The 26,245-nt window shown below is 40.6% G+C and overlaps 3 protein-coding genes across 7 annotated transcripts; 1 reads left to right on the top strand and 2 right to left on the bottom strand.

Annotated features, from left to right (window-relative positions):
- Nucleotides 1-1,146: 1,146 nt before the first annotated feature.
- LOC101756484 (heat stress transcription factor B-4d) lies at nucleotides 1,147-3,722 on the bottom strand. Its single transcript, XM_004984224.3, has 2 exons — nucleotides 3,177-3,722; nucleotides 1,147-1,948 (listed from the first exon to the last, which is right to left on the bottom strand). The coding sequence occupies exons 1-2, from the start codon at nucleotides 3,462-3,464 to the stop codon at nucleotides 1,298-1,300; spliced, it is 939 nt and encodes a 312-aa protein (XP_004984281.1). The 5' UTR covers nucleotides 3,465-3,722; the 3' UTR covers nucleotides 1,147-1,297.
- A 2,717-nt stretch (nucleotides 3,723-6,439) lies between these two features.
- LOC101756218 (CST complex subunit STN1) lies at nucleotides 6,440-14,025 on the bottom strand. Of its 5 annotated transcripts, none has more exons than XM_022823134.1 (7): nucleotides 13,882-14,025; nucleotides 12,890-13,371; nucleotides 12,119-12,453; nucleotides 11,695-11,768; nucleotides 10,282-11,594; nucleotides 8,922-8,987; nucleotides 8,494-8,796 (listed from the first exon to the last, which is right to left on the bottom strand). In XM_022823134.1, exons 2-3 carry the CDS (start codon nucleotides 13,368-13,370, stop codon nucleotides 12,356-12,358), a joined length of 579 nt encoding a protein of 192 aa, XP_022678869.1. In that variant the 5' UTR covers nucleotide 13,371; nucleotides 13,882-14,025; the 3' UTR covers nucleotides 8,494-8,796; nucleotides 8,922-8,987; nucleotides 10,282-11,594; nucleotides 11,695-11,768; nucleotides 12,119-12,355. The 5 variants fall into 5 exon arrangements, with proteins under 5 accessions (XP_022678870.1, XP_022678869.1, XP_022678871.1 ...); XM_022823136.1 differs by lacking the exon at nucleotides 11,695-11,768 and having other exon boundaries at nucleotides 10,282-10,480; nucleotides 11,552-11,594; XM_022823135.1 differs by lacking the exons at nucleotides 8,494-8,796; nucleotides 11,695-11,768 and adding an exon at nucleotides 6,440-7,077.
- A 137-nt stretch (nucleotides 14,026-14,162) lies between these two features.
- Nucleotides 14,163-23,970, top strand: LOC101755406 (peptidyl-prolyl cis-trans isomerase PASTICCINO1). Its single transcript, XM_004984222.4, has 20 exons — nucleotides 14,163-14,509; nucleotides 14,688-14,772; nucleotides 15,311-15,380; nucleotides 15,931-16,028; nucleotides 16,219-16,341; nucleotides 17,258-17,290; nucleotides 17,539-17,597; nucleotides 18,235-18,316; nucleotides 18,797-18,955; nucleotides 20,136-20,193; nucleotides 21,057-21,205; nucleotides 21,301-21,398; nucleotides 21,473-21,542; nucleotides 21,641-21,700; nucleotides 22,055-22,111; nucleotides 22,489-22,557; nucleotides 22,693-22,770; nucleotides 23,157-23,258; nucleotides 23,339-23,410; nucleotides 23,486-23,970. Exons 1-20 carry the CDS (start codon nucleotides 14,415-14,417, stop codon nucleotides 23,771-23,773), a joined length of 1,905 nt encoding a protein of 634 aa, XP_004984279.1. The 5' UTR covers nucleotides 14,163-14,414; the 3' UTR covers nucleotides 23,774-23,970.
- The last annotated feature ends 2,275 nt before the right edge of the window (nucleotides 23,971-26,245 follow it).

Here is a 26,245-nt window from a genome sequence, read left to right as displayed (position 1 = left end):
AGCCGATCTCTACTATTAGTACAAAGTATTTACATTTACAGTACTATTTATGACGTCGAGGGAGTTCTCAAAATTTAAAAAGAAGAGGAAAATTGATAAATTATATGTTGCGGACGTCTCTGCTCTAAAATGAATTTGGTTTAGAAATTCTGACGAGTAAAATTTGTAGTACAAAATTGACCGCTAACTGAGCTTAACTTAGCTGAATTTATTCTAAGAATTAACCAAATTTTTAGAGATGTTCATAGGAGTAAGTGTACATGCGTGTCTGTATCTGTAATGTGTGTACTACATACACACATGTTCCGCGTTGAGTATGTTCCGCGTTGAGTGGTAAAACGCGGGCACCCACGCCACTTTACGGTGTTAAGAGTGTAACGAAACACGACTTGTTGTGTTTGCGACCGGAAAAGAAAAACTCCAATGAGGTATAGTAAGGGGGCGTTTGGATGTCAGGGGCTAAACTTTAGCCCTGTCACATCACACGTTCAGATGCTAATTAGGAGGACTAAATATGAGCTAATTAAAAAACCAATAGCAGAACCCATAGGCTAAATCGCGAGACGAATCTATTAAGCCTAATTAATCCATCATTAGCGAATGGTTACTGTAGCACCACATTGTCAAATCATGGACTAATTAGGCTTAATAGATTCGTCTCGCGATTTAGCCTAGGGGTTGTGCAATTAGTTTTGTAATTAGACTATGTTTAATACTCCTAATTAGTGTCCAAACATCCGATGTGACAGGGGCTAAAATTTAGCCCCTCCCTGCCAAACACCCCCTAAGTTTTTTATCCTAGGCCACCCATTGTCAGTTATTATATATACACTCTCTTCATCCACAAATATAACAAGGTCTACTTTATTCTAGTAACTATTTCAAATCTAACTAAAGCTGTAAATAATCAATAATATTTATGATATTACGAAATGTATTTTTATGTTTTACTTCTTAGATGATGTTAATATTATTCCCTACAAATTTGGTTAAATTCTAAATAGTTTGCCTTATGACAAACAAAAAAAGACTTACATTTTAGATGGAGTACTACATGTCCATGAATTTTCACCAACACCCAAATCATTCCTTTGAAAAATAGAAGAAAGGTTAGTGATGCCATCCATGCAGGCCGAGAGCATATACTTAAGGTAAAAAGGGCAATGATTCCTCTCAAGCAAGGTTCCAATCAACTCACATAAAATGGATGCCTACCTAGCTAGCTAGCCTGCAGCAGCGTACGTACTACCATCATCTATATCTACAAAACAGTCTACGTGCTACGCGCAACAGCCACCTAATACGTCTCGCTTCCCTGGTCATCGCCATCGCCATGTCCATTGATGTGGTCACCATCGCCATCACACCGATCATCGTCATCGTCTTCTTCTTCCAGCAGCACGGCCGCCTGCGCCTTCCTCTTCTTGCCGTCGTTCAGCCGCACGCCAAACAGCTTCACCGGCGCCTCGTCGTCGTCGTCGTCGCCGCGCGGCCTCCGCGTCGTCGGTGGCCAGGTGTCACCAGAGCCGAGCTCCACGAGCCTGCAGCCGGTGGCCGCCGGTGGCGGCGGCGGTGCCACAGGCTCCACGTGGTTCTGCAGGAAGTAGATGATGTCGTTGTAGAGCCGCCTCATGTGCGCCAGCTCTGACAGCAGCAGCGAGTTGCGCCGCCGGAGCTCCCGGTTGTCCTCCGACAGCGTCGCAAGGAAGTCCTTGCCGCCGCCGTGGTGATCCTCCTCCCGGACGCGGTACGCCGACGGGGGCGGATGCGGCGGCGGCGGCGGCGAAAAGAGGCTGAGGTAAGGCTGGTGCGGAGGGAATGGCTGTTGCGGCGGCTGCGAGCACGACGAGGACTTCCTCCGGTGGATCTCCGAGAGGAGGTGCTTGGCGCCCTTCTTGAAGAACTCGTTGGCGAACTCCCACCTGTCTGCCACGATCTTCCTGAACCCCTGTTAATCACAGGAGACTAACAAAGTTAATTCGAATGCTTAGGCGTTGTACAAGTTAGTGTGAAAATCGATGCTACATGGACACAATATAATGCCATAGGGGTTGTACAGTACTTGGATTATTGCAAGTGTTTATGTCAATCTTTTCTCTGCCAATGATTGGGAGAGGAACATCACTGCAAAAAATGTACTGTTTGCTGGTGCATGAGAGGCATGAATGCCTGGATTGCTAGCTGTAAATAAGAGGGTGGGGAAGATAGAAGATGGATGTTAGTAAATGTGATGTATAAGTATAATGCAGGCATGCAGCTACTTCCATTGTTGTGACTTGTGAAAAAGTGTTGGTTTGCAAGCCATGGGAGTAATACTAGATATGGACACAAAACTGGACATGATGAAGCATAAGTAGCAAGAACTGAGCTTAGTTCAAAAAAGAATCAAACCTAGGCTGGTCCTAAAAGAATGATAAATAAAAAAATAGAAGCTCAAAAGAACCGCATGGAAGAAAAGATAGACGTAAGCGTGCACTCTCCTTCTGTTAAAAAAACATCCCTAAGAAAAAAGGCAAAAAGACATCCTGTGATGACCGATCATTTGTGACTATTAAACCAAAAAAAAAAACAAAATGAAAAATCGAGAAGAGGTTTTATTTAAAAAATAATGTTTTCTCAACACATAGAAACAAAAAAATCGGCAGGTCGGAAAACCACACTATAAGTGCCTTCAATCTAGCAACAAGATGGTAGATGTCCTCGCCAGCTATCCCACTCTTAATTTAGTCCACAATCACCCAGAAACAAACACTATCGCTTGCCACATTGTAGGAAACACCAAGTGGAAAAAGGATGAAATGTCACCACCAACCAACATGTAGTCTGGTACAGCAATAAAATCTTCAGACATGCATGCATATATATCACGCTCTATTTTCACCGCCAAATTATTAGTGGTTGTATATCAAAACAAATTTCCGAGTAGAAAACACAAATCTCGCAGCTAACGTAACAGCAAACCACAGTAAAATGTCATCAGCAATGCTGTAGCTTTGAATAAAGCTTATCTAGGATGAAAACCAGAACCACAAGGATAGCTTCAGAACTGCAGCAGAACCCCCATTAAGTTGCACAGAAAAACAGGAGCCTCAAAATCGACGAGAGATATAATGAAGTGGCACTGAAACGCACATAAGCGACCACACACAAAAATTGTGTCTGATCTAATCACTTACGTAGGTGTTGAGCTGCCTGACGAAGCTGGAGAAGTTGTTGTGCTTGAAGTAGTTGGGGAGGAGGTCCCTGGCGAACTCCGGCGGCCGCCACACCACGAAGGTGGAGCCGTCCTCCCCCCACGACACGACGTGGTCAGTGCGGGGGTCGTCCACCAGCTGGAAGGTCTTGGTCAGGAAGGGCGCCGGCACCACCGGCTTGGCGTGCGAGCTCATCATCTCCATCTCCATGGCCTTGGACACCACCGTCTCACCACCACCACCACTGCCCCTCTCCACAAGGAATGCCATCAGCTCTGGGACAAAAGATAGAGGAGGGGATGGAGGAGAAAGAGGGGGGGAGACAGGAGAAACAAGGCCTCTCTCCCTCTCTAGTCTCTCTCTAGAGCTATATCTCCAGTCTCACTGTCTGAGACTGGAGCACACATACACACACATGCAGGCGCAGGGCGCCACCTTCAAATATTCTCGCTGGGGTGGGTCACTGTCCAGACCTCAAGCTCGAGCTAGTCTCCTCCAATCTCTGTCCCCATCTCTCCCTCTCTCTCCCAGTCCCCCCTCTCTCTCATCATTATACATGCATATGCGTGGATATCTGTGCGAGCCTGCCTCTGCACGCACTTCCGCTTGGCACGTACCAGCACCGGCCGCTTGGTTTTTAGGAGGGGCTGGCTGCTCAGTGCTCACGAGGAATTCCATGGCACGTATGTATACATCATGCATGTAGACCTCCTGGCTCCTGCTATGTAACTGGTCAAAATTTGTACAGTGAGTAATTATAGAATAACCGTACGTATAGATCATGCCTTAACTACAAACACTAGTACAATTATATTGGTACCACCAGCTAGCAGAACTCAACGGTTCAAATAACCAAGGTTTTTTTTTCATGTTTAAAAACAATGGTAGTGAAACACTAACTTAAGTCTTGATGTGATTGATGACTGACGCTTATCATCTAGAATGCTACAGGCCTAGCGCAGAATTCCAACAGGCAAGGCGTGTTTGTTTCTTTAGTCCGGAATAAATTCATGTCACATCAAATATTCGGACATTAATTAAAATGACTAAACATGAATTATAAAAGAGGCTAATTCACGATACGAATCTATTAAACCTAATTAATCCATCATTAGTACATGTTTACTGTAGCACCATATTGTCAAATCATGGACTAATTAGGCTTAATAGATTCGTCTCGCAAATTAGTCTCCATCTGTGCAATTGGTTTTATAATTAGTCTATATTTAATACTCCTAATTAGTATCAAACATTCGATGTGACAGGAATTTAGGAGGTTCTAATGAACCAAACACTCCCTAAGGCCTTGTTTAGTTGCCCAACTTTGGGGTGCCAAAATTATTGTAGCAACACTGTAGCGTTTCATTTCATTTGTATTTGTGAATTATTGTCCAAATATTGACTAATTAGGCTCAAAAGATTCATCTCGCAAAGTACAACAAAATTGTGCAATTAGTTTTTGATTTCGTCTACATTCAGTACTCCATGCATGTACCGCAAATTTGATGTGATGGAGAATCTTCTTTTTGCATAGTACCAAAGTTGGGATTTTGGAGTGAACTAAACATGGCCTAAGCTAGCCAAGGGAGTGCATAACAATCACCTACGACTCCAAATAAAAGAAGATGCAAATATAGAAGATACACCTTAGTCTCGAGGAGGATTTTTTTTTGAGATGCCCCCAAGAGTCATGAGCGAAATAGCTCTACAGCTTAAACACAAAACACCATAGTGTGAATCAGACATTTAGCTCACGCTGAGCAATCCTAAGGAACTTTTGCATTCCAACTGAAGCAATTTTCACAGAGACCAAACAAAATATAGGTTTCTATATATGGTTTTTTTCCCCTAAACCTAAAACTTGTTACAGGAATATCCAAAATCTCAGATTGCACTTACTGTCCATAAAAAAAAACTCGACCATGAGATGATGACATCTGCTGGATTTGTCTTAAAGAAGGGCACTAACAATGTTTTGTGATGAGCAGGTTCAAGCCCGAGTGGTTGGCCGGCCTAGCTCTTCGACAGGAAACTCTACAAACGAGTTGTTGCTCGGTTCTACTTAATAATTAAAAAATATAGGTATTTTGGATATAAATTGCCCCGCCCGGTAATGATCCTTTCTTAATTGCAATGATCCTTTCTTAATTATATCATACCATGATATATACCAATCCATATATGAATTAATAATACTTTTTGGCAGCATCAAACAAATTAGTTGTCATGAACATATATATAGTAGCTCACCAGATAGTACAAATTGTGTGAAGACACATAACTGCAGCTAACTAAAGTAAGATAGGTTTTAACAATTAGGAATCCCTATTTCTACAACCTTTTCATCTTAAATATAGAAACAAAAGGCACCTTCATGAATACAGAATTCAACATTTACAAGCACTATAATTTGACGTGATAGCACACTGGCTTGCATGTAAGGTCAGGAGAAAGTACACTTTACAGAAAAGAGGGGATAAATGCATGCATGAATAGGTTCTGGATTCATCAAATTCAGAGATGATCTATAAATTTCCTCTCTTTTTTCCCCAGAGAAGATGAGCTTATTATATGTTGTGTAGTGTGTGCTGTACTTACCCAAGAGTCCTGACTGGTATATATCCCTATGGCATTTAGTGCCCAAATTACTGTGTTCTTCGCAGCCTCATCACCTTCTAGATATATAGTTTCTCTTGTAGAGGTATCTTGTTTTGTTTGCAGAGAAAGGAACAAGGATACTGCAAACCTTTTTTTTCTAGTTTCAAGGCGTACCCGTGACTTCTATGCAAACACATAGGAATTAGAAGTGAGAGGGATAATCATAGGAGTAGAGTATACAAAACTATATACGACTGATGGGTTCCTTCTGATGCAGCATCAATTTCCTACTGCTCTTCCCATCCATTGGACTGCAATACTGCATGCATGGATGTGCTACCTGCTGTAATTGTTTCCATTAATTCAGATCCACCTATAAAAGAACAAACCAAATCCCACACCCAACTTTTTGATGAAAAAAGTTTCCGTATTCTTTGGAAGTTGTTGAATTTTCTTAATTCCTTCTTGGAATTTGGAGACTGGAAGAAGGTTTGCAAAGATATAGATTGACCATGATTTACCAAGGCCAGGTTCTCTCCATAAAAGGAGATGCCACGAAACATTAGAAACAGAAAAACATGGAAAGACAAAAAACCAGATGGACTTACAGAGAAATCCATAGCTGAACCCAAAAGGTGGGCGCTGTCCATTATATGTGGATATTTACCTTTGTTCAAAGGAGATGCAGCAAGGGTTCTGGACTTCTGGTGTGCAGTGACTGAAATTGAAGCCCCTCCTCTATCCCTTTCCCCATTCCTTTCTCTGATGTTTGGAAAGCATCAGTTTGTCTCAGTCAAGTTAGCCCAAAAGCAAGCCGGGATATGCTACCCCTGTACACTGAGCACGTATCAAACTCAGGGCAGGCCTGGACCATGGCGATGCATCGCAAATACCACATTATCCTGCAAATAACTAATGCAGAGGCACCAGTCCAGGTGTGAATGACAAACATCCCTGCATTATCTACTATACCTCACTAGCTTTCAATCAACTTTAGCACCTAAGCATCAGAAAAAGTCATAAGCCATAACCCACTGGGAGAGTGGAGGCAGATTTAACGTACAAGCATTTATTTGTGATAATCAAACGGATTGCATTCGTGTGGTGTGGTAATTGGCTGTAGAATTTGAATATCTTGGAAGATTCCGTTCCACATATGACAAAGCTGCGTCCATGATGTGCTTGCAGAGACATTTTATGGGTACATCACATGACCTTTCCCCACCCCACATGTGGCCCACTGCATTTGCGGCGACTGGGCAGGTCCAGATCTACCTTTGACTGGCTGCATCATATAAACACCCCAAGAAAACAAAAGAGAGAAATGATGAGATGTGGATCATCACATTACATATTGGATAAAAGTGAGAGCATACTTTGTTCTTATATGCATATGGATGAGGCCAAAACAATAAGCTGATGGCATCATGCATGCCATACTACAAAAGACCAAGCCATTTGTACAAGAATATCTGACAGTTTTCGTTGGTTCCCTTGAGATCCTTGAGCTCAATTATTTTGTGTATCAGATTTTTTCTGCTGGAATAGGTTAATGTATACATCACATCGTCTGAGCTTTCTTTTTTGCTTCATGCAACTTTGGTACAACCCGGCTAGGCAGCCACTTTGGCATGGGGGAACTGCTGCTTTACTGTCTTTCTGAATTTTCAAAAAATCGAAATTATTTTGTTTTGGCCATTTGAAGTAAGGTATAAAGTATAAACTAGAAACAGATAGAATAAGGCTTTGAACAAAGGAGACAAGTGGTTCAACCAGAGGGTTTTACCATGCCACTTTTTTTAAAATGCTGGACGGGCGATTCAAAATTTTGGGCCTGACCTGGCTTTAAATGGTTACTGGCCATTTTTGGAACAATGATATATGCCACAAAGCCATTTATGATTATTAAAATGAAAAAGATGGAAGGAAGGCCCTATGCAACTACAGTATGAAACTAGCTAGTTAGACCAAGAATTGAGCTCACGTGAATATAGACTACTGTTTATGCATGTTCCCTTGCTGCATCGAGAAGAGCTGCAAGTACTGTTTGATTCTAGCACAATTGCCACTCTTGTATGGTACTGCCTGCAACCTCAGCTCATGGAGTTGGATGTACCTGATTAAATAGAGATCCGTTTTATCATTTACTACCCGCAACCTTACTCTACATCTAACCTGAAAAGGAAATAAATGCAAGTAGGGAGGAAAATGTACCATTTCTCCTTATCATAGAGGCGTCCTATACTCCTATTAGGAAAGAAAAATTCTAGATCTCTCGCAAAAAAAAAACCCCTCTAATGAGATAGAAGAGCTCTTGTTAAATATGACATGTATATTGCAGAAATATTTACTCTCACATGATTCCTTATAAATTCATCGCATCGTACCGAGAACTTTAAAGTTTTCATGCAGAAAACTAAAAAAAATAGAAAAAGCAGAGGAAAGGTGCCTGGCCAGCCGAGGGGAACTTTTCAGAGAACATTTCCTCTTAGTGAGGGACGTGGGTCAGGGTGCAGAGCATTAAGGGAGACCTGATTAAAGTCAGTGCTCATAAAGGAGGTGTAAAGATGTGAATTTACCACCACCACTCTTTTTCCAAACTCTTACACACCCCACATGTCACATGTGCATGACCTCTCTCTCATGCTGCCATGGTGCTGCACTGCTGCTGCGGTAGAATAGAGAGAGACAGGAATGGCTCTGAGCACTAGATTTAGATGTTTCTGCATTAATAAACAAAGGGCATCATCTTATGTGCAGATGAACCAAATCACCAATAGTGCTGCCACACTGCAGCCACCTCATTCATCTCAGCACGAGAGCACAGGCAGATGCACTATCATCTTATATTAGTACAATACTGGGGCTCCATACATCAACTTATCCAGTAAACAAGGCCATAACACTTCTTGAAGACTTGGACCACACACATATATATCGGTTTGATCTAGTGAGGAATGTTGATTTAAAAGACAAACCTAGTAGCCCCGAGAAAAATATCCATCTAAGCAAAATAAGGGAGACAAAGTTCAAGGATGAGTAACATTTACTGAATATGCTAGAAGCCTAAGTTAGCAAATACTGCGTTAGAAGGGATTAGCAAATGACAACTAACTGTAAGTTGCTCACCAGGGGAACCTGTAGCCCGACTAATGGAAGGCAGACACTACCATGTCTTTGAAGGCTGCTACAAGCCTGCAAGTCAACATTTAGAAAGAATTACAAGTTATAGATTAGAGAAGAAAGCACTCAAAGGCAAGGCAGTAGTAAAAATAAAATCTACTCATTAAATCTTAAACTGATACTTATACCACATCGATGCATATTAACTTTAGAATATTACTGTTTTTCATCCAAATAACCACCCTTTTTCCATCGTCATGAATACAAGTGTCTATGTACCGTAATACAGATATCACGCATTATCATAAAAGCTTGTGGGACGTCAACTATCTGACTTCCAGTTCCAGGTATGCAGAGACAGAAATACAGAGGCGCACAGCTGAGCCTGAGCAGCAGAACAAGCGCATGCATGCGCCACTGCAGCCTCACTAATTATTTCTGCCTACATATGGGCGCTGCTGGGAGCAGCCCACCAGGCATCAGTCCAAGCTCGTGCACTGCACACGTGAGTTGACGCCAGGCTCATGAGCATGAAGCTTCCAACACACATTCACACATACACAGCTGAGTAGCTGAGGTCGCCACTCTCCAGTGGTTGTCTGACCGGCCTTCTGTTGCACCGCATGGAGTCACATGCACCATGGCCACAATATTAGAAGGGAATAATTTTACATGTTTCAATGTGTATCTACTGCTTGGCTGGCCTCTGCGTCTGAAGCCTACTATTTCCTTTTTCCAGTTTTACTAATTACTACCCAAGCATGCTGCAGAATGTTGCAATGTGGATGGCTTTGCTACAGCCATTTAAGTTCTTGCAGAATCTAATCATGATCCGGCTTCAGCCTTGGCCTCTTTTCTACAGGAGAAAAATAACATACTGATCTATAATTATGATGGATCAATCACCTGGCAGGCTGGCACATTCACAAGCTGTAATTTGTTCTGAAAGGATGATCTTTTGTTGATACTTCCTATTGAAGTTAAGCAGGTATTGACTATCCAGACACCTTTTCAATTCTTTTTCCCCCCAAATGCCACCTTTTCAGCTTAAGCAAGATTAGAGTGAAAGAAACAGCATAAATTTATGTTTCACTGTTCATTACCTTAAATAGTTTCTCAACTATATATAGTCTATATGGAATAAGGGCAAGACAACAGGTGAATGAGAAGAGTGGATCCCATAATTCAGAAAGAGAGGGGCTGCATACCCTCTCCACCAACCAAAAGGAAAAAAAAAATTAAAGAAGGACTAGAAAAAAGGCATATTTTGCCAAAGTAAAACATCTTTATAAAACTTTTAATGAGACAATTAAATCTTAAACATGATGATAAAAGGAAAGCAAAGAACAAAGATATCTGCACTTACTGTTATATATTGTGGATTCCATATTGCAGGCCTGAACAGCTCTCTGATTTAATTTTCAGGCATCCCACTTTTCCGAGTACTAAACAATTAAAGATCATAAGATCCAAGGAAGTTTATTAGTCCCCTAGGTGCAATGTAACAATAGCAATTTCTTCATATGTAATGAGAGTGTGTCCCCCTTTGGAGCTTATTTCCACACCTGAAATTACGTACAAAATGTAAACAAACATGGCCTTGTTTATGGTACACCAAGCACATCATTCATCTCAAGCATACTATACATGCACATTCCCTCAAGGGAAATCATGGACCAGGCATACATATGTGAACATAAATATAGAGAACCGAAAATATTATATTATCCTAATATTCATTTTTAAGTGTACCTGATGGCACAACTTACATGTTTCAGCTGGCGATCTCCCATCAACATTTCCGAATGCATGTGAGTGGCATATTAATATGTTAGAAAGGGACAATATAGAATACTGGACAATTTACTAGCAACACAATAACATGGGCTGTCTCTATGGCATGCTAAAAAGGAAGTCCGTAGGGAAGTGCCTATGCAGGGAATCAACCAAGTGACTGAAGAATGTTGCGAGCAATGATTGTACTAGTGAGCTCCTCTTTTGATATGCCTCCCTCTGGGTGTCTCAGCAGATTCTGATGCAAAAGATTTAGATCTCTATGGATAAAGCAGGAGGAGAGAAGAGGAGAAAAGGCAAGTGGGAATCATCAGAAGGCACCAACTTTCCAAACCCAATGGGTCCATTCTGAATCAAAAGTTATCCAATGACCTCTAAAGAATACGAGTTTTCTTAAAGTTGTGACTACATACTGTAACTTCTAGCTACCCAAGAATGTTGTCCTTTTAGTAAAGAAAGAATGTTGTCCTAGACAATGGTATAGCTGAGATAAAAGTAGTCTTTAGAGGAAGAACAACTCATTGCCCATGAGAGGATAGAAAATACTTTGAACAATGCAGGATTCTTCTTGCAGCTGTGACAAAAATAAGAGCTGAATGCCAAACTCAAATTGAGCAACAGATACTTTGAGGATAAAATCAGTCATGCAATTTTGCAGCTCTTGTCGAAATTACGAGTCATGACTTATGAAAAATCCAAGGAGGTTCTAAAATTTAAGCAGACTCCACCTCGAAAACTGCATAAGTAAAGATAGGTCCATAATTTTAAGGAGAAGCAATATATAGCTAACAGGAAATAACAATTTTTCTTATCAAAGAAACACATGTCCAAAGAGGACGCACGGATTGCCTTAGTTTCTTTGTTTGATCCAAGGGGTTTCCAAACCTGCAGAAAAGCAAAAGCCACTCTTAAAGTTAACTTTAACATAAACATTGACTAGCAACAGATTGTCACCATCAGAAAAATCAGACATGCAAGTCCTTACTGGGAAAGATAGCACTTCTTTTTTTTCAAACAATCCAAAAAAGGGAAAAGCCAAAGGTGATTGCGATAGGAAATCTGTCAGCAACATTTAGTTAGTTTGCAAAATTATAAACTTTTGGTATTGTAATAGTATCAGAATATATTTTTTACTGGAACAAACAGCATTTAAATACAGTAGCCTCCAGAAATGAGTACAAAACATTGCAAATATCATTCAGTGAATGTGAATTCCAATATAAAACAGTAAATAAAAGTCTAAAAGGGGATACAAGATCATCTGACTTGGTTTTGTTTAAGTTTTTGGGCCCTTGAGGACCACATGTAGACACAAAAATTAATAAACGATGCAGCCAATGCCAATAATTGTAATACTGCCAACATTATAAACCTCAGAAGAAAAGGCTGCAAAAGGTTTTGCCTCTCACCAATCAGTCATAATATGTCTCTTCATGTTTGCACTTTGGTTTTTGTTCCTCCTAAATTTAATGATGGGCAGCTCGCCTGCCAATTCAAGGGAAAAAAAATATGCATCAGTATTTCGGCTTGTTCCACATTACAACAGGTTGATCCTTCTTTCTGTCCATAGGTGATGACATCACTAGATGCTCCTGCACACTTGGCTTGAACAATGCTCAGCTCCTCAGAAGCCATAATGTTTCTGGTTATATTCTTTTAGGTGCAGCTTGACCTGTATTACCATTGCAGCAATAATGGCTTGGAAGAAAAGGAGTCAAGCCTAAGAACAGGAGCCACTGTTTTCCTGCAAGGCGAATATTCCATACTGAGCACCAAAGCGCGTATTTAAGTGAACGAAATATGAAATGAGATAGTAGATATAGTACCATTCAGTGTCAACATCCACTTAAATGGATAAGTGAGAACTAAAATAAAATTTTCCTTCTCGACTGACAGATAAAAACATAACCATTTTTGGGCACATGGATATTGCCTGGTCCAAGTGTAGAATCTTACCACTAGCCACTAGGTGCCTCCGCATTAGACCTTGTAATGCAGTTGCAAACAGCAGTTGCAAATTACTCAATAAAAGTAAACCCACACACCCAACATAAGCATGTGTATTTCATTAATGAGGCTTATTATGCACAATTTGATCATGTTAGAAGAGATTGGTTCTCCAGCAAGTACAGAGATGAATTTGTACATATTACACATCATCAATTGCATTCAAATGGCACCTTGAGCGGAAGGTGGTGGCAGATCATAGCATTCCTTGGCCAAGCGGACACATTGTAACCAATGTAACACCTCCACATTAGGGTCCTTCTCCAGAACTACATCTCTCACAGCAATCTGGATTGCACCTCGGTACATGACAATCTTTCCTCGGACCCTCAAAAGAGTGCCTAGAAGCACCTCCTCTGACATTTTCAATGCCATCTCCGCGGTAGGATCGGAATCTGACAGCTCGGAGGAAGCATTCGCATTTAAATATTGGTGGTTCAACCATAGGACACACGGTACACAGCCAGTGCCATCATCAATCAAGAAGCGGAGGAACTTGTCCCTGCGGTCACGCGAGACCACAATTCCAACAAGCTCTGCACGAGTAACCGTACGACCACGGCGAAGAAAGGAAGGCAGCGAAGTCTGCTGCACGGTTAGGGACAGAAGGTCCGCAGCCAGAATCTTGACGTGCACGAGATGAAGAGGTTCCATGCTGCGAATGTTAGGAAAGAGATGTTAGAAGAGCTTCATACTTATTTTCATACAGAATGAGAATAAAAGAAAAACTGCCACATCCCTTCAAGACATGCAAACATGATGAAAATCTCAAGGTGTTATTGACTGCTACCCTAATCACAGGGAACTATGCATTACTGATTCGTTTTCCTTTCTCTCTCCCATGCCTAAATAGGTAGCTACCAGTCGCCTTTTATCAAAGATATTTAGTTTTATCACACGGTTGGTCCTTTCCTCGAACACCTAAAGTGCAGCTCAAATATTCCCCATACCACCGTAGTTCCATGAATCACCACGATGCCTCTACATGATTAAACAGCCGGATGCATAAGAGAACAATTTACTAAAAGTATGCAAGAGAATCAAAATGCACCAAACAATACAATGCCCAATTCTCTTGGCGAAAGAGTTGTTTGAGACGAACTGAAGACAAGATAGAGGAAAGGAAGGATACTGCATACCAGTACCATTACTCTGAATTACTTACCTACTTTACGGTACCGCTGCCGAGCCTTGTTGACTACCTCCCGGTGCCGGCGCACAAGGAGTAGGCGCGGTGGCGGCGCCGGTGGTGACTGTATGAAGACGACGCGCCGCCGCAGAGAAAGGAAAGGAAGCAGGCGAACCACCGTTCTGCCAGCGTGGGATAGGCCTGGAATGGGAGGCCCAACGGCCCATTCTGATGAGCAGAACACGGAGCCAGGGCCCAGGGCCCACTGGACCGAACGACCCAAGTCAAAGCAAGCCAGCAGCAAGCGAAGCTTCGTTGGACTCTCCGCCGGCGCCGGCGCGAGTCCACCTCCACCACCATCCACCCGGTTCCAGCCAGAGGGACTCGCTAGGTGAGCGGCGCTGCCGCTACCGCAACTGCTCCGCCTGCCCCGGCCATTAATGCGCAGTTACGCTCGCACGCAGCGCCCTTGATTGGCGAAGAGATCGAACCCTTGGCCTACCTCTCCCCACCGTTTCGACGCGGCGGCAGCGGCCGGCGAGCACCTCCCCCGGGAGCTAGCTTCGGCCATGGCCCACGACGCCGGCGACGGCGGCGACGGCGGCGGCGAGCTCCCGCCGCCGGCGAAGAAGAAGTCGCCCGCCGAGGAGGCGGCCGAGAAGAGGTCAGTCCCTGTCCGCCCCCTGGGATTCCGAAGCATACAGAAGTCTAATTGCGCAACTTAATTTTGTATTTTTATTCCCGGATGTATTATTTTGCAATTCAGGTTTTCCAAATTTTCGTTCGTTGGTTTAACTGCTGCTGCTTGCTTGTGATCACGCGACGTTTGTGTTGTGCTGCAGGAGGGAGAAACTCACCCCTGGGAGCTTGATGAAGGGGCTCATACGGTCTGGGAGCGGCGATGCTACCCCTGCGGACGGCGATCAGGTTACAGTGTCCACCTGCAATCTTCCCTTCCTATGTCGCCCGATACCATTGCGAAAATACAATACATGAATGTGTGTTTGTATCTGCAGCCGAGCACCGTTTTGATTATCCCTATGCTCTTCTGTTTTTGTAATTTAAGTTTCCCTTGTAATGTTGATGATCAAAGACGTTTTGAGCTTTAGCTATACTTGATTGATTAAATCATCCAACAATTTGTGCAATTGGCTGTTGATTCTTAAATAGGAATGACCCTTCTGTTGTAATTATTTTGGGTAATGCCGAGAGCATCCATAAACTATCATTTCCTACTGTGTCCTGTAAATGCTATAACGAAACTTAGCCTGATGGTTAAATGAAATTCTTCTTGTACAGCTTATATATAATCTTTTTTTCTTCATTCAAGACTAGTGAGTTTACATTGTTCATGACTGCACTTTTTTCTGGCCCTCGTAATGGTTTTAAGACAGTCCTGTTTTTGCATTGTAGGCATATGGAATTTTAGGCTGTCAAATATTGCTCATCTGTAATAATTGTGCAGGTTATAATTCATTGCACTACTCGGACAATGGATGGTATTGTTGTCAATTCTACAAGAAGGGAGCATGGAGGTGATGCTATATCTTTCTGCATTATCACCTTATGTATACCCAAATATATTGCAGAGAATCATGGAGATAACCCTGAATTTAGAAATTCTTATTTCTTATAATGCTGTTGCTTCCATATCCTTTTTTCATATTAACTAGTTTGCTTTCCCCTCTGCTCTGAGCTGAGGTATCCTGCTTCCATTTCCCAACTACCAATTTCTCAGTCGCTGAGAGGTTTACATTTGTTTTCATTGAATGGTTATGATTCTAAATTTTATGTTGCAAGCATCCTTATTGCTGTTTTATGCTGGCAACTATGTATGCGATTTTGAAAAGGAGAAACAGAGGTCCGTACAAAACCTAATTTTCTAGCTAAACACATGTCCTGTGCTTCCATATACCCTATGGAGTCTGGAACAATATATTAGATTAGATGCCTTTTCCATAATATTTGTATCTTACAATTGATTGTTACATGAATTATGTACCCCAAATATTTGTCACATCTATATGAGCAGCCAATTGAATAACTAATTTAAATCATCTTCTTTTTTATTGTTATAATTTACAGGTAAAGGGATCCCTCTCAGGTTTGTCTTAGGGAAGAGCAAGATGATCCTAGGCTTTGCTGAAGGCTTCCCAACAATGCTGAAGGGTGAAATTGCTATGGTATTTCTTTTGAACAGATTAAAACCATTTAATTAAACTAAACAATTTATTCTAAAAAGAGAACACTAATTTTCAGAGAGAATGCAACTATTCGAATAAAAAATGCACATGTCAATAACAATGCAAGCACCAATTGTTTTTTTTTCATTTTTTCCCTTTCCCCTTTTCTCTTACAGTTTTCTTTTTTCAGTTCAAAATGCAGCCTAAAATTCACTATGCCGAGGATGATTGTCCAGTTGCAGCTCCAGATGGCTTTCCAAAAGATGATGAACTTCAATTTGAGATTGAAATGTTGGATTTTTTTAAAGCCAAGGTTAGTCTCATTAAATGACTGCTTGAGTATGAATTCAACCGGTGGTTATTTCAGTAATGTCAAAGCACTTCTGGCAAATAGTTTCCTTTTCTAGTAGTAATTTTATCTACAGCATAGTACGATTTTAAAAATAGTATCCAATATTTGCTTACAAAATGGGATATTGTCATATAAGTTAAGACTCAGTGCTCAAGATCGCAGGGTACCTAATGTGGTTGTTGACATGGCATATCATTTTTCCTCTTCATAACTCAAATAATATTGTGTCTACCAATTGTTCTTTTATGGCAACACTTGTTGCTAACTTTGTATATAGTTTTTTTGGCCAGTATATCCCACTAAGTAGTACTCCCTCTGTTCCAAATTATAAGTCCTTTCAGCTTTGTATTAATTCTAACTTGTCTAACTTTGACTAAGTTTATAGAAAAATATGTTATACAATATCATATAAATGCACTATGAAAATACATTTCATGATCTACCTAGAGAAATTAGTTTGATGGTTCTAGATATTTATGCATTTTTTCTTTAAACTTGGTCAAAGCTAAAGAAGTTTGACTTAGGACAAACCTAAAACGACTTATAATTTCTATATATCACATAAGAAATTGTTTATCAATATTAATGATTTGGTTTTCTCTTTTCCTGGATAAAATCGATTTCAATTGAATATGGAAGCTGTTGAGGTTAACTGTTTCATGCAAACAAGCGTTTTTACTCTGATTATGACACTTGTTTCACTTAAACACAGTTTGTCAGGTTTATGTCACAACTGAGAAACACATTTTCTCTCCTTCAGTCGCCGTCTCGATTATTTCTTGATTTCATGGATGCTGTCCAACCTAACATTTAAAGAACTAATGAGATTCAAAATATATATTTGCTACTTTTGATTACTCTGCTTATTTTCTGACAGGTTGTGGCTGAGGATTTAGGGGTTGTAAAGAAGGTGAACAGCCTTCTCATATTGTTGCATTCAGCTTGAAAGATTCTGAATTCTGTTTTTTTCCCCCAGTTTGCTTGGAGTACCGCTAAAGGAGTACATTAGTCTTTGTTTTCTTCAAACTTTATCAGTGTTATTTATTTAACTGCCATTGTAGATTCCTTTTTTGTGGGTTTGCCCAATAAGTGGTCTAGTATGTGAGGCTGGATGCTTCAGCTCTTTGACAAACAATTTTTTCCCTTTGAATGTGGCAGATTATTGATGAAGGCAAGGGATGGGAAACACCTAGGGAGCCATATGAAATAACAGCACGGTAAACTATCTACGTTTATTTATTTGCAGAAGGCTCGTCTAGCCATCTATGCTTTGGCTGTATTCATAGGATATGTTTTCGTTCTTCGTGTCAGCCACTTAATCTCTGTGATTAGAAATGGTCAACATGATTGCCTATATTGTGGATTTCTGGCATGGAAAGGAATGGGGGTGATTCATGCCTTCTGTTTGTTGTTGCACGTGCCTGTACAAAATGCTCTTAAGACCTTGTGACTAGGTATGCGAGTTTTGGTTTCTTTGGATCATTGGGTTGACAAAAAACTCATTCAATTGAACTAATCTGGATTTCAAAGAAAAAAGGGATGCAAATTAACTAAGGAAATGATCTAGAACGACCCATCAGGTACCCTCTTGCATCCCTACTTGTGACCAATATACCCTTGACTTCAACAATTAGCTAGTACGGGCACTATGGAAATTAAAGTATTTGATGCAAACCAGTTTACATTCCAGTCTTCCTGTACTTTGACTGCATTCTTATCTTCTTTGCCTTCTGCAACTGCCATTTCTGTTTACAGTAGTTTATGGAAGGCACATCAATACATGTAATCTATGACTGTATTATTTTTTTGCCTACCTGAATATTATCTGAATTAAGATATTGTTTAACATTCCAGGATAACTGCAAGAACAGCAGATGGAAAAGAAATTATTCCCAGTAAAGAAGAAGCATATTTCTTTACTATTGGTAAATCTGAGGTCAGTGATATCTTGTTGGATGTAATAGGAACATAGGTTATATCAATATTTTGTGCTTCTTCAAACTCCGTTGCATGTAGCAGGATAAAGATACATAGTGTATTTCAAACTCTTCTATTGTAAAATATTCTACAGCTTTGGGAACACATAGCACTGATCACTGGAGATAACATGTCATATCATCTCTTTTGAAGTTCTTTGCAAGGATATAGAAATTCAGTAGTTTGCTTGTAGCCTTGTAGCACATTGGATGATGTGTGATTGGCTGTTTTCTTTCATATACATGAACTGTTTAACATCTAGCAGTTAATTCAATGCAACAATCTGTAGTGCTGGCTTCCTGGTCTTAATATAAGTCTAAACTTGACACTGATTCTATTTAATTAACACTAAAAGCATATATGCTTCATTTTGATTTAAGTGCCTTTTTTGCCCCTAACGACTGCTTGTTGCAATATCTTTGTTACTGTTCTAGTTTAGGTACCTAAAGGGCTTGAGATGGGCATTGGGACAATGACACGCAAGGAAAAGGCGATTATTTTTGTTAGCAGTACCTATTTGACAAAGGCCTCACTAATGCCACACCTTGAAGGCCTTGAAGAAGTTCATTTTGACGTTGAACTGATTCAGTTTGTTCAGGTACAGTCATAACTGTTTGGTAGTTTCATTTTGTGCGCCATCTCCTTGCTATGCTCATGCATCTTTATATTAATTTAGAATTAATATTAAGGCCTGCTATATTTTGATGACATCCCATGATTGTCCTAGGCTGCTATAATATCAGGTATTGTCCTAGACTATACCTGATGATGATTTCATCATTGTGGTCATACTTTGATTTTTTGACTAGATGATTATCCTGTCTACCAGAACACTGCAATGAAAATGATTTTGTGGCGTGCTACAAGTGGGCAAGGCTCCATGTCAATTATCCATTGAACAGTTTCTAGATCAAGGTCACTGGAGCTACAATTCACCTCCTAATGCGTTAATTTTAGCAGACAATTTCATATCAAGGTCACTATAACATATCAGTATATCTAGGCCACCAAACTAGAGATACAATCCCAGTCATGCTGATCATCGGCCCATCCTAAGCTCTTTTGCTTTACTAACCATGCTGATGATTGGCCCATCCTAAGCTTTTTTGCTTTACTAACCATGTGTATAACTTGGATCACCAATTAAGTTAGCAGTGAACTGATTGAGTGTATTGTGTCATAAATTGGCCTGCTTGCATCGCTACACCAACCTAAAGTGTTTGAAGCTTGGGTGATCACCTGCCATCCACTAACCACTAAGAAACTGTTATGCTGTCTTGTTTAAAGATTCTTATGATTGGTTTTATTTGAAGGTCTCAACTTTTTTTTTCTTTCTTCCATGTTTATGTAGCTACATTTAATAAAATGTGTTTCCCTAAAGAATTTTTTAATCTCATGTTTCTTGAGACTTAGAATAAGAGTGTACTACAACTTTTGGGTAGATTGAAACAACAGAAAACTGGGTGCAATACTGGAAAAGGGTTATGACCTCTATATCCAGATATGCTTGACCAATATTTGAGTTCCAAAAATCATTTGCTGTGCTCACTGGTCAGGCATGGAGGGTTCCTGCTATATAATAGATTAGTCTGGTTCTCATATCTAAATATGCTGATGGAAGATACCAGAGCATTCTAGGAGTTCTGATACATTTGAATTATATGATTAAGACCACAATCTTTCTTGTACATATAACTTATATTCTATTGTTATGGAGATTCACATTCTCCTTTCCATGCTAAACTGCATTAAAATGTGTGTGTTGGATGCATTAACAGGTGAGAGACATGCTTGGCGATGGTCGCCTCATAAAACGACGTGTAGTTGATGGAAAAGGTAGATAAGCTTAACACTCTGTTTCATGTTATTTCTTTTTTTTTTGTGAGGATGAAATATTTTTCTTGTGTCTCCTACTACCTTCCATTTGCATAAGTTCTTTAGAACAAACAAAATTATAGTACAAATGGTTGCTTCCTTCCCAAAATTCATCAACTTGTCGACTTTAATACATTTAAGTTATTTATATTTTGTTATCAGATTTTGTATCCAGGGTTCTGGTATCCCCTTTTGTGAATGCAGCATGTTGCAGTGTTTCAAAAGTTCGTAAAAAGTCATGTATGCACTACGTATTACACATAAAGTAAGCCTGCCAAAAAAATCAGAGGTCAATTCATCCTAGATGTCAAGAAACAAAACAAAAGTAGTCCATCCAGCATTGTTCATCATGCGCTAACAGTAACACTTGATTTTTAGTCTATTTCAAAGATGAATTTGAAATTGAGATTTTGTAGGTTTACCTACTTTGTACTACACACATGATTCTTATGGAACTTTTTTCTTAACATGGACCCCAGAAATCCCTGGTCAACAACTGATTTCCCAATATTGAACAAGTCGAATTGACTTATATGTATCATTATTCCATGAGATGAAAATCAGATGACTAATGGTGTCTGATAATCCAAGTAATAGCGCTAGAAACAACCAAAATTTTGGGTTAAGGGAAGCATTAGTAATGTGAAATTAGACAAACTGCTTTGTTATTTGTTCTTATATTTTAATAAAACCTGCAGGTTCTTCACTAAATAAACCTTGCAGATGGAATGTAACTTTACCTTCGATGGTGTTACTGTTCTTTGTTTTGATTATATCATGTAGTTCTGCTTGTGATGCTTCTTTGTGTTCCTTATAAATGTCAGGTGAATTTCCAATGGACTGCCCTCTTCATGATAGTTTATTGAGAGTGCATTATAAGGGTATGCTCCTTGACGAATCGAAATCAATATTTTATGATACACGAGTTGATAATGATGGTGAGCCATTGGAGTTCTGTTCTGGAGAAGGCTTGGTAAGTAATACCACATTAACCTTTCTCATGCTATACAATGATCAGTGGAATAAAATCTTGCTGTTAAATTTACAAATCGACGAAGCATGTTGTAGGTTCCTGAAGGATTCGAAATGTGTGTTCGACTAATGCTTCCTGGTGAAAAATCTATTGTCACCTGCCCTCCGGATTTTGCATATGATAAGTTCCCAAGGTTGTATCAACCATTTATATTAGGGTCCATTTTTGTAATGGAGCTTTCTGAATAATGCCTTATGGCTGCAACAGGCCAGCAAATGTTCCTGAAGGAGCGACCGTTCAGTGGGAAATTGAACTACTTGGATTCGAAATGCCCAAGGTAACATGCCTTTTTTATCCACCTTTGCTTTCACTAGTGCCAGTAGTTTTCACTATCGAATCTTCTTTCTTCTGACAACTAATCCAAATTTAATGTAGGATTGGACTGGCTTGACCTTCAAAGAAATCATGGATGAGGCAGACAAAATAAAGAACACGGTATACTAACTTAAACTAATTATGCTTAGCTTGCCAATTCGTATCCCATTAGCTTGTCATACGTGTATTTTTGCAGAAATGTGTATACTTTGACAAACTGAATAGCCCGTCCTTATTTGGAATGATATCTAAAAGGAAATACGCAATGTTTCTCAATATGTTCAATTGGTTCAGTATGAACATGAGAAAGTCTTGAAGCTTACGTTAGTCCATTAACTGGTCTGGTTTTGTTGGTGGTTTCAGTCCTATATTTCAGCCTGTACTTGTTTACATGATATGCAATAATTGTTTATCTGCTGTCAAATACTTGTGCTTGCTATGCTTGATTGGTTCTAAATGGGAGGCCTTTCTCAGGGTAACAGACTGTTTAAAGAAGGAAAGTACGAACTTGCGAAGGCAAAATATGATAAGGTATGGCCTCCATAGGATCTGGAATTTGTATGCCACAAATTGATGTTTATCATAATTGAGTTACTGTTGTTTGTCATATAGATATTGGGTGAAGGCACATTATGTTCTTACACTTCGATTCTGTTCTGGTTACTAATTGAATTGTTGTATTTGTCATATAATTGAAGGAAGATGTTTTTTTTTCTTTGTGATATTTGTCTTGTTACCTACATCTTTCCAGCGATTTTAATTATTTTGTCTCTGAATGGTCTTCCATGCTGTTCGATTAGTACATGTTCAATATTCATGAGTACATGTTCTCTCTCTTGGACTGATACAAGATTAAACACTTTTCAAATTTTTCATTAACTTTGGCACTCCTACCTCTATGGCTGCAGGTGCTTAGGGAGTATAACCACGTGCATCCCCATGATGATGAAGAGGGAAAAATCTTTGCCAATTCAAGAGTATGATGATACTCTGTTCCAACTTCACTCCTACCATGACATTTTGATGCTTGGATCAATCGACCATTTTCTTGCGCATCCTCCAATAAGCAGCAGTGGAAGATTTGTTCACCTTCTCTTTTGTTACACTTGCAGAGTTCTCTACATCTAAATGTAGCTTTTTGCTACCAGAGGATTGGCGAATACAGAAAATCCATTGAAACATGCAATAAGGTAGGTTTTTCTCGGAATATTAGTAGGTATTTTCAAATAACTGCCTTTGCCAAATACTGCTTATAGTCATTTGGGTTTAGCGGTAAAGAATTTCCTTGCTTTGTATATCAAAAAAATTTCATTTGGTGCAGTATATAAAAAACATTGCTGGTAGTGTGTTTATGATGTTCAGTCTTACTTAATCCCCTCTTCAGTTGAAAATTATGCATTTGTCTGGAAGATAGTAACAGTCACATATGTGCTTTCACATGGTGCACCAAATTGTAACATAAGTTAATGAATTTGTTAGCCGATCGTTTTGTTTCTCATAACATGCATCACTGCCTTAAGCTACGTAATGCTGAAGCTAAATTGGGAAAACTTTTTTTTGTTTACTCTTTGAGCAGGTGCTGGATGCAAATCCTGTGCATGTGAAAGCTCTTTATCGCAGAGGAATGTCCTACATGTTACTAGGAGAATTTGATGACGCTAGGAATGATTTTAAGAAGGTTAGTGACGCCGTACTTCAGTGCCATGTCTAATTATCAGCATGCATCACTGTGCTAAGGTGATCGTGCTTCTTTGTTAGATGATTACTATCGACAAGTCGTCAGAACCAGAAGCTACAGCTGCCCTTCTTAAACTTAAGCAAAAGGAACAGGTATGCCATAGAGCAACCTTAACCCAGACCCTTCCAAATGTGTGGCTGACATGAGATGGACCCTTTGTAAATCAGGAAGCTGAAAAGAAGGCAAGGAAGCAGTTCAAAGGACTCTTCGACAAGAAGCCCGGAGAGATATCCGAAGTCGGTGCAGCAGAATCAAAGGGTGGAAAGGACTCAGGCGACGTGAAAGGCTCTGGTGAGGCAACAAGTGCTGATAGAGGTGCGGACACGAAGGGCAGCCCGAGTGGAGAATCAGAGTACGCCTTTGAGGAAGAGAGGCCAGGACTGCTCGGCCGTGTGTGGCCTTCCGCGAGGAGGATCTTCTCGTCTCTTGGCCTCAACAGGTGCACGATACTCTGAGGTTCCAGAATCGTGCCGGTTTAGAGGAATCGTTTTCGAGCTTTCTGACATTTTATAGTTCACTCGACGATGGAAAGTTGGTACGGAAACCTTTTAAGAGAAGTTGTTACGTCGTGTATGGAAAACAAACCATGTGTAAGATGCAACCATTGACGTAAATGAGAAGAGATAAGGAAGTATATACCGGTCGTTCTACAGGGGTGTATGAGTAGGAACCTTTGGTCTCAGTTTACAGTTTTGAGGCATTTTGGTGATGGTGATGGCTCGGCAGCCGTTAGCTCTGAAAATGACTCCGCAGAATACACAGAATCTGACTGGCAGCAAGACAAGCGACCCGCTGCGGCCGCCGCTAGCTTGGAGACGGCTTATTCTTTTGCTGCAGGTTGTGGTGGTGGTGGTAGCTGGTGAGCTGCTGCTAGTCGCTGTACAAGGGCACGTCGGATGTTAACGGGACAGCGATGTGGGGTGCAGGGGAGTACCGATCTTGACAGTGAATCCTGAGGCTTGTGTTTCATCGTCAACTTCCCCGTTTTACTACTCATGGTTTGTTTCCCGGTTTCCCCTCATGGGTGTGTGTTCGTCAGCTCTCATGATGGCTTGATGGGGCATGGGCAGCAAGCACTAGCCACTACTACCGCCTTCTACGGCATGCAATGATTTCCCATGTTCCTTCTAGTCCTAGGGTTTTTAGGGATTTCAATCTTCTAGAATCTTTTGGTTGGCATGTCGCGGCTTGTGAAGCTTTTCGCGGCCGAATTGGACTTCGCTAATTGTAAGTGGTGAATTACTGTAGTGTCGCCAGCGTTTTGCAAGCGTCGGCAGAGGCACATCTGAAAGGCAAAAGCCTGTGCCACTCGCTGGCTCGTCGGCCGTCGCGCGGCCCAGTCATAGCTGACTCCGCGGACGGTCGGCGCGGTTGGTTAAGCCTCACCAAACCGCGACGGGGACATTTATAGATATATGGACGGGTCCATTTCCATCCATGTCGACCTCTCGTGTCATGCAGCGGCGGCTGCCGGTGCCTGGCCGGCCGTCGCCCTCCTTCACCTACTCCCCGCGAGCGTCACTCCCACGTCACCCCTGGCTGGCTGGCTGGCTGGCTGGCACTGAGGCAGCAGCAACCTTGGGATTTTAGGACGGAGCCCTAATTTGTTGCATTTCGATTCGGATGGGGCGCTGATAGATGAAACGTACTAATGCAAGCTTTGAGGAAGGAAAAAGAATTCTTTCGAGGAAAAGGTAGGGGAAAGATTGGAGCAGGAGCATCAAGTTTAAAGTACCCGTCATTTCCATATATATGCAAAACAATTGGTAAACTTGTTTTTCTTTTGCTTGATGCAAGTCTTGCGGAGCGCGGTACTTGAATTATCATGATTTCCCCGTAAGGTAGCACCATGCAGTCCTCTTGTATAAGTTTATTTCCCTCATAAATTATATAAGTTAGATTATGGTCCAAGGGTAGTAAGGTAAAAGATCATCGTGGGATCACTATGTGATCACGAATAATCTGAAATAAGCTATCCATTTTAGATTATTTGTGGTTCCAAGTGGTCCCAAAGTGATCTTTTACCATAGTACCCATGATCTATAATCCAACTTATATAATCTAGGGCCGAAGGCATCGAAGCATTCGAATTTTTATCCTTAAATAGTGTACTCCTCCGTATAGGAAAAGGAAGTCGTTTAGGACAGCATTTAGCATACCAAAGAGTGATTAATTATGGTGTATTTTTTTTTCCTGTTTGCCCTTATTAAGGCCTTGTTAGTTGGCCAAATTGGGAGGTGCAAAATTACTGTGCTGGCACTGTAGCACACTGTAGCGTTTCGTTTGTATTTGTGAATTATTGTCCAAACATTAACTAATTAGGCTCAAAAGATTCGTCTCGCAAAGTACAACAAAACTGTGCAATTAGTTTTTAATTTCATCTACATTTAGTACTCCATACATGTACTGCAAGTTTGATGTGATGGGGAATCTTCTTTTTGCATAGTGCCAAAGTTGGAAGTTGGGGGTGAAGTAAACAAGGGCTAAATACCTTGCGGGTATTACCTATACAACTAACTTTCCTTGCTGGAGTGGTTAGCGCGCCTGCCTTAGAGGCTTGAGGTCCACAATTTGTTTCCAGGAAGGCGTTTTTTTTGCCGCGTATTTTTGCCGCTTGCTCACGTTTGGGCACACATAGGATTTGATTTGATCCATTTCTTATTAGTTTCCTTTTTCATATTCAATCTCCTCTCATATCACTCTTTCCTTTTTATATTTAAAAATCATCTCTCGTATCATTGTTTCCTTTTGGATAGGATTTTATTTGAACTTGCCACTAGACGAATTTGGTGCAGTTAATTTCAATTTTGAAGAAAACATTGCTGGTAAGATATTTTATTTTGATAGTAAACTATGCTGGTAATCAAAATCGTTGGTTTGAATGTGCTCGTTTTTTTTTCAACTAGAAGATGTTGATGGGCTCCCGT

The sequence above is a fragment of the Setaria italica genome, chromosome IX (assembly GCF_000263155.2).
Source record: "Setaria italica strain Yugu1 chromosome IX, Setaria_italica_v2.0, whole genome shotgun sequence".
NCBI lineage: Eukaryota > Viridiplantae > Streptophyta > Magnoliopsida > Poales > Poaceae > Setaria > Setaria italica.
The sequence above is the reverse complement of the archived record's forward strand: the minus strand, read 5'-3'. Positions and strand labels throughout refer to the sequence as shown.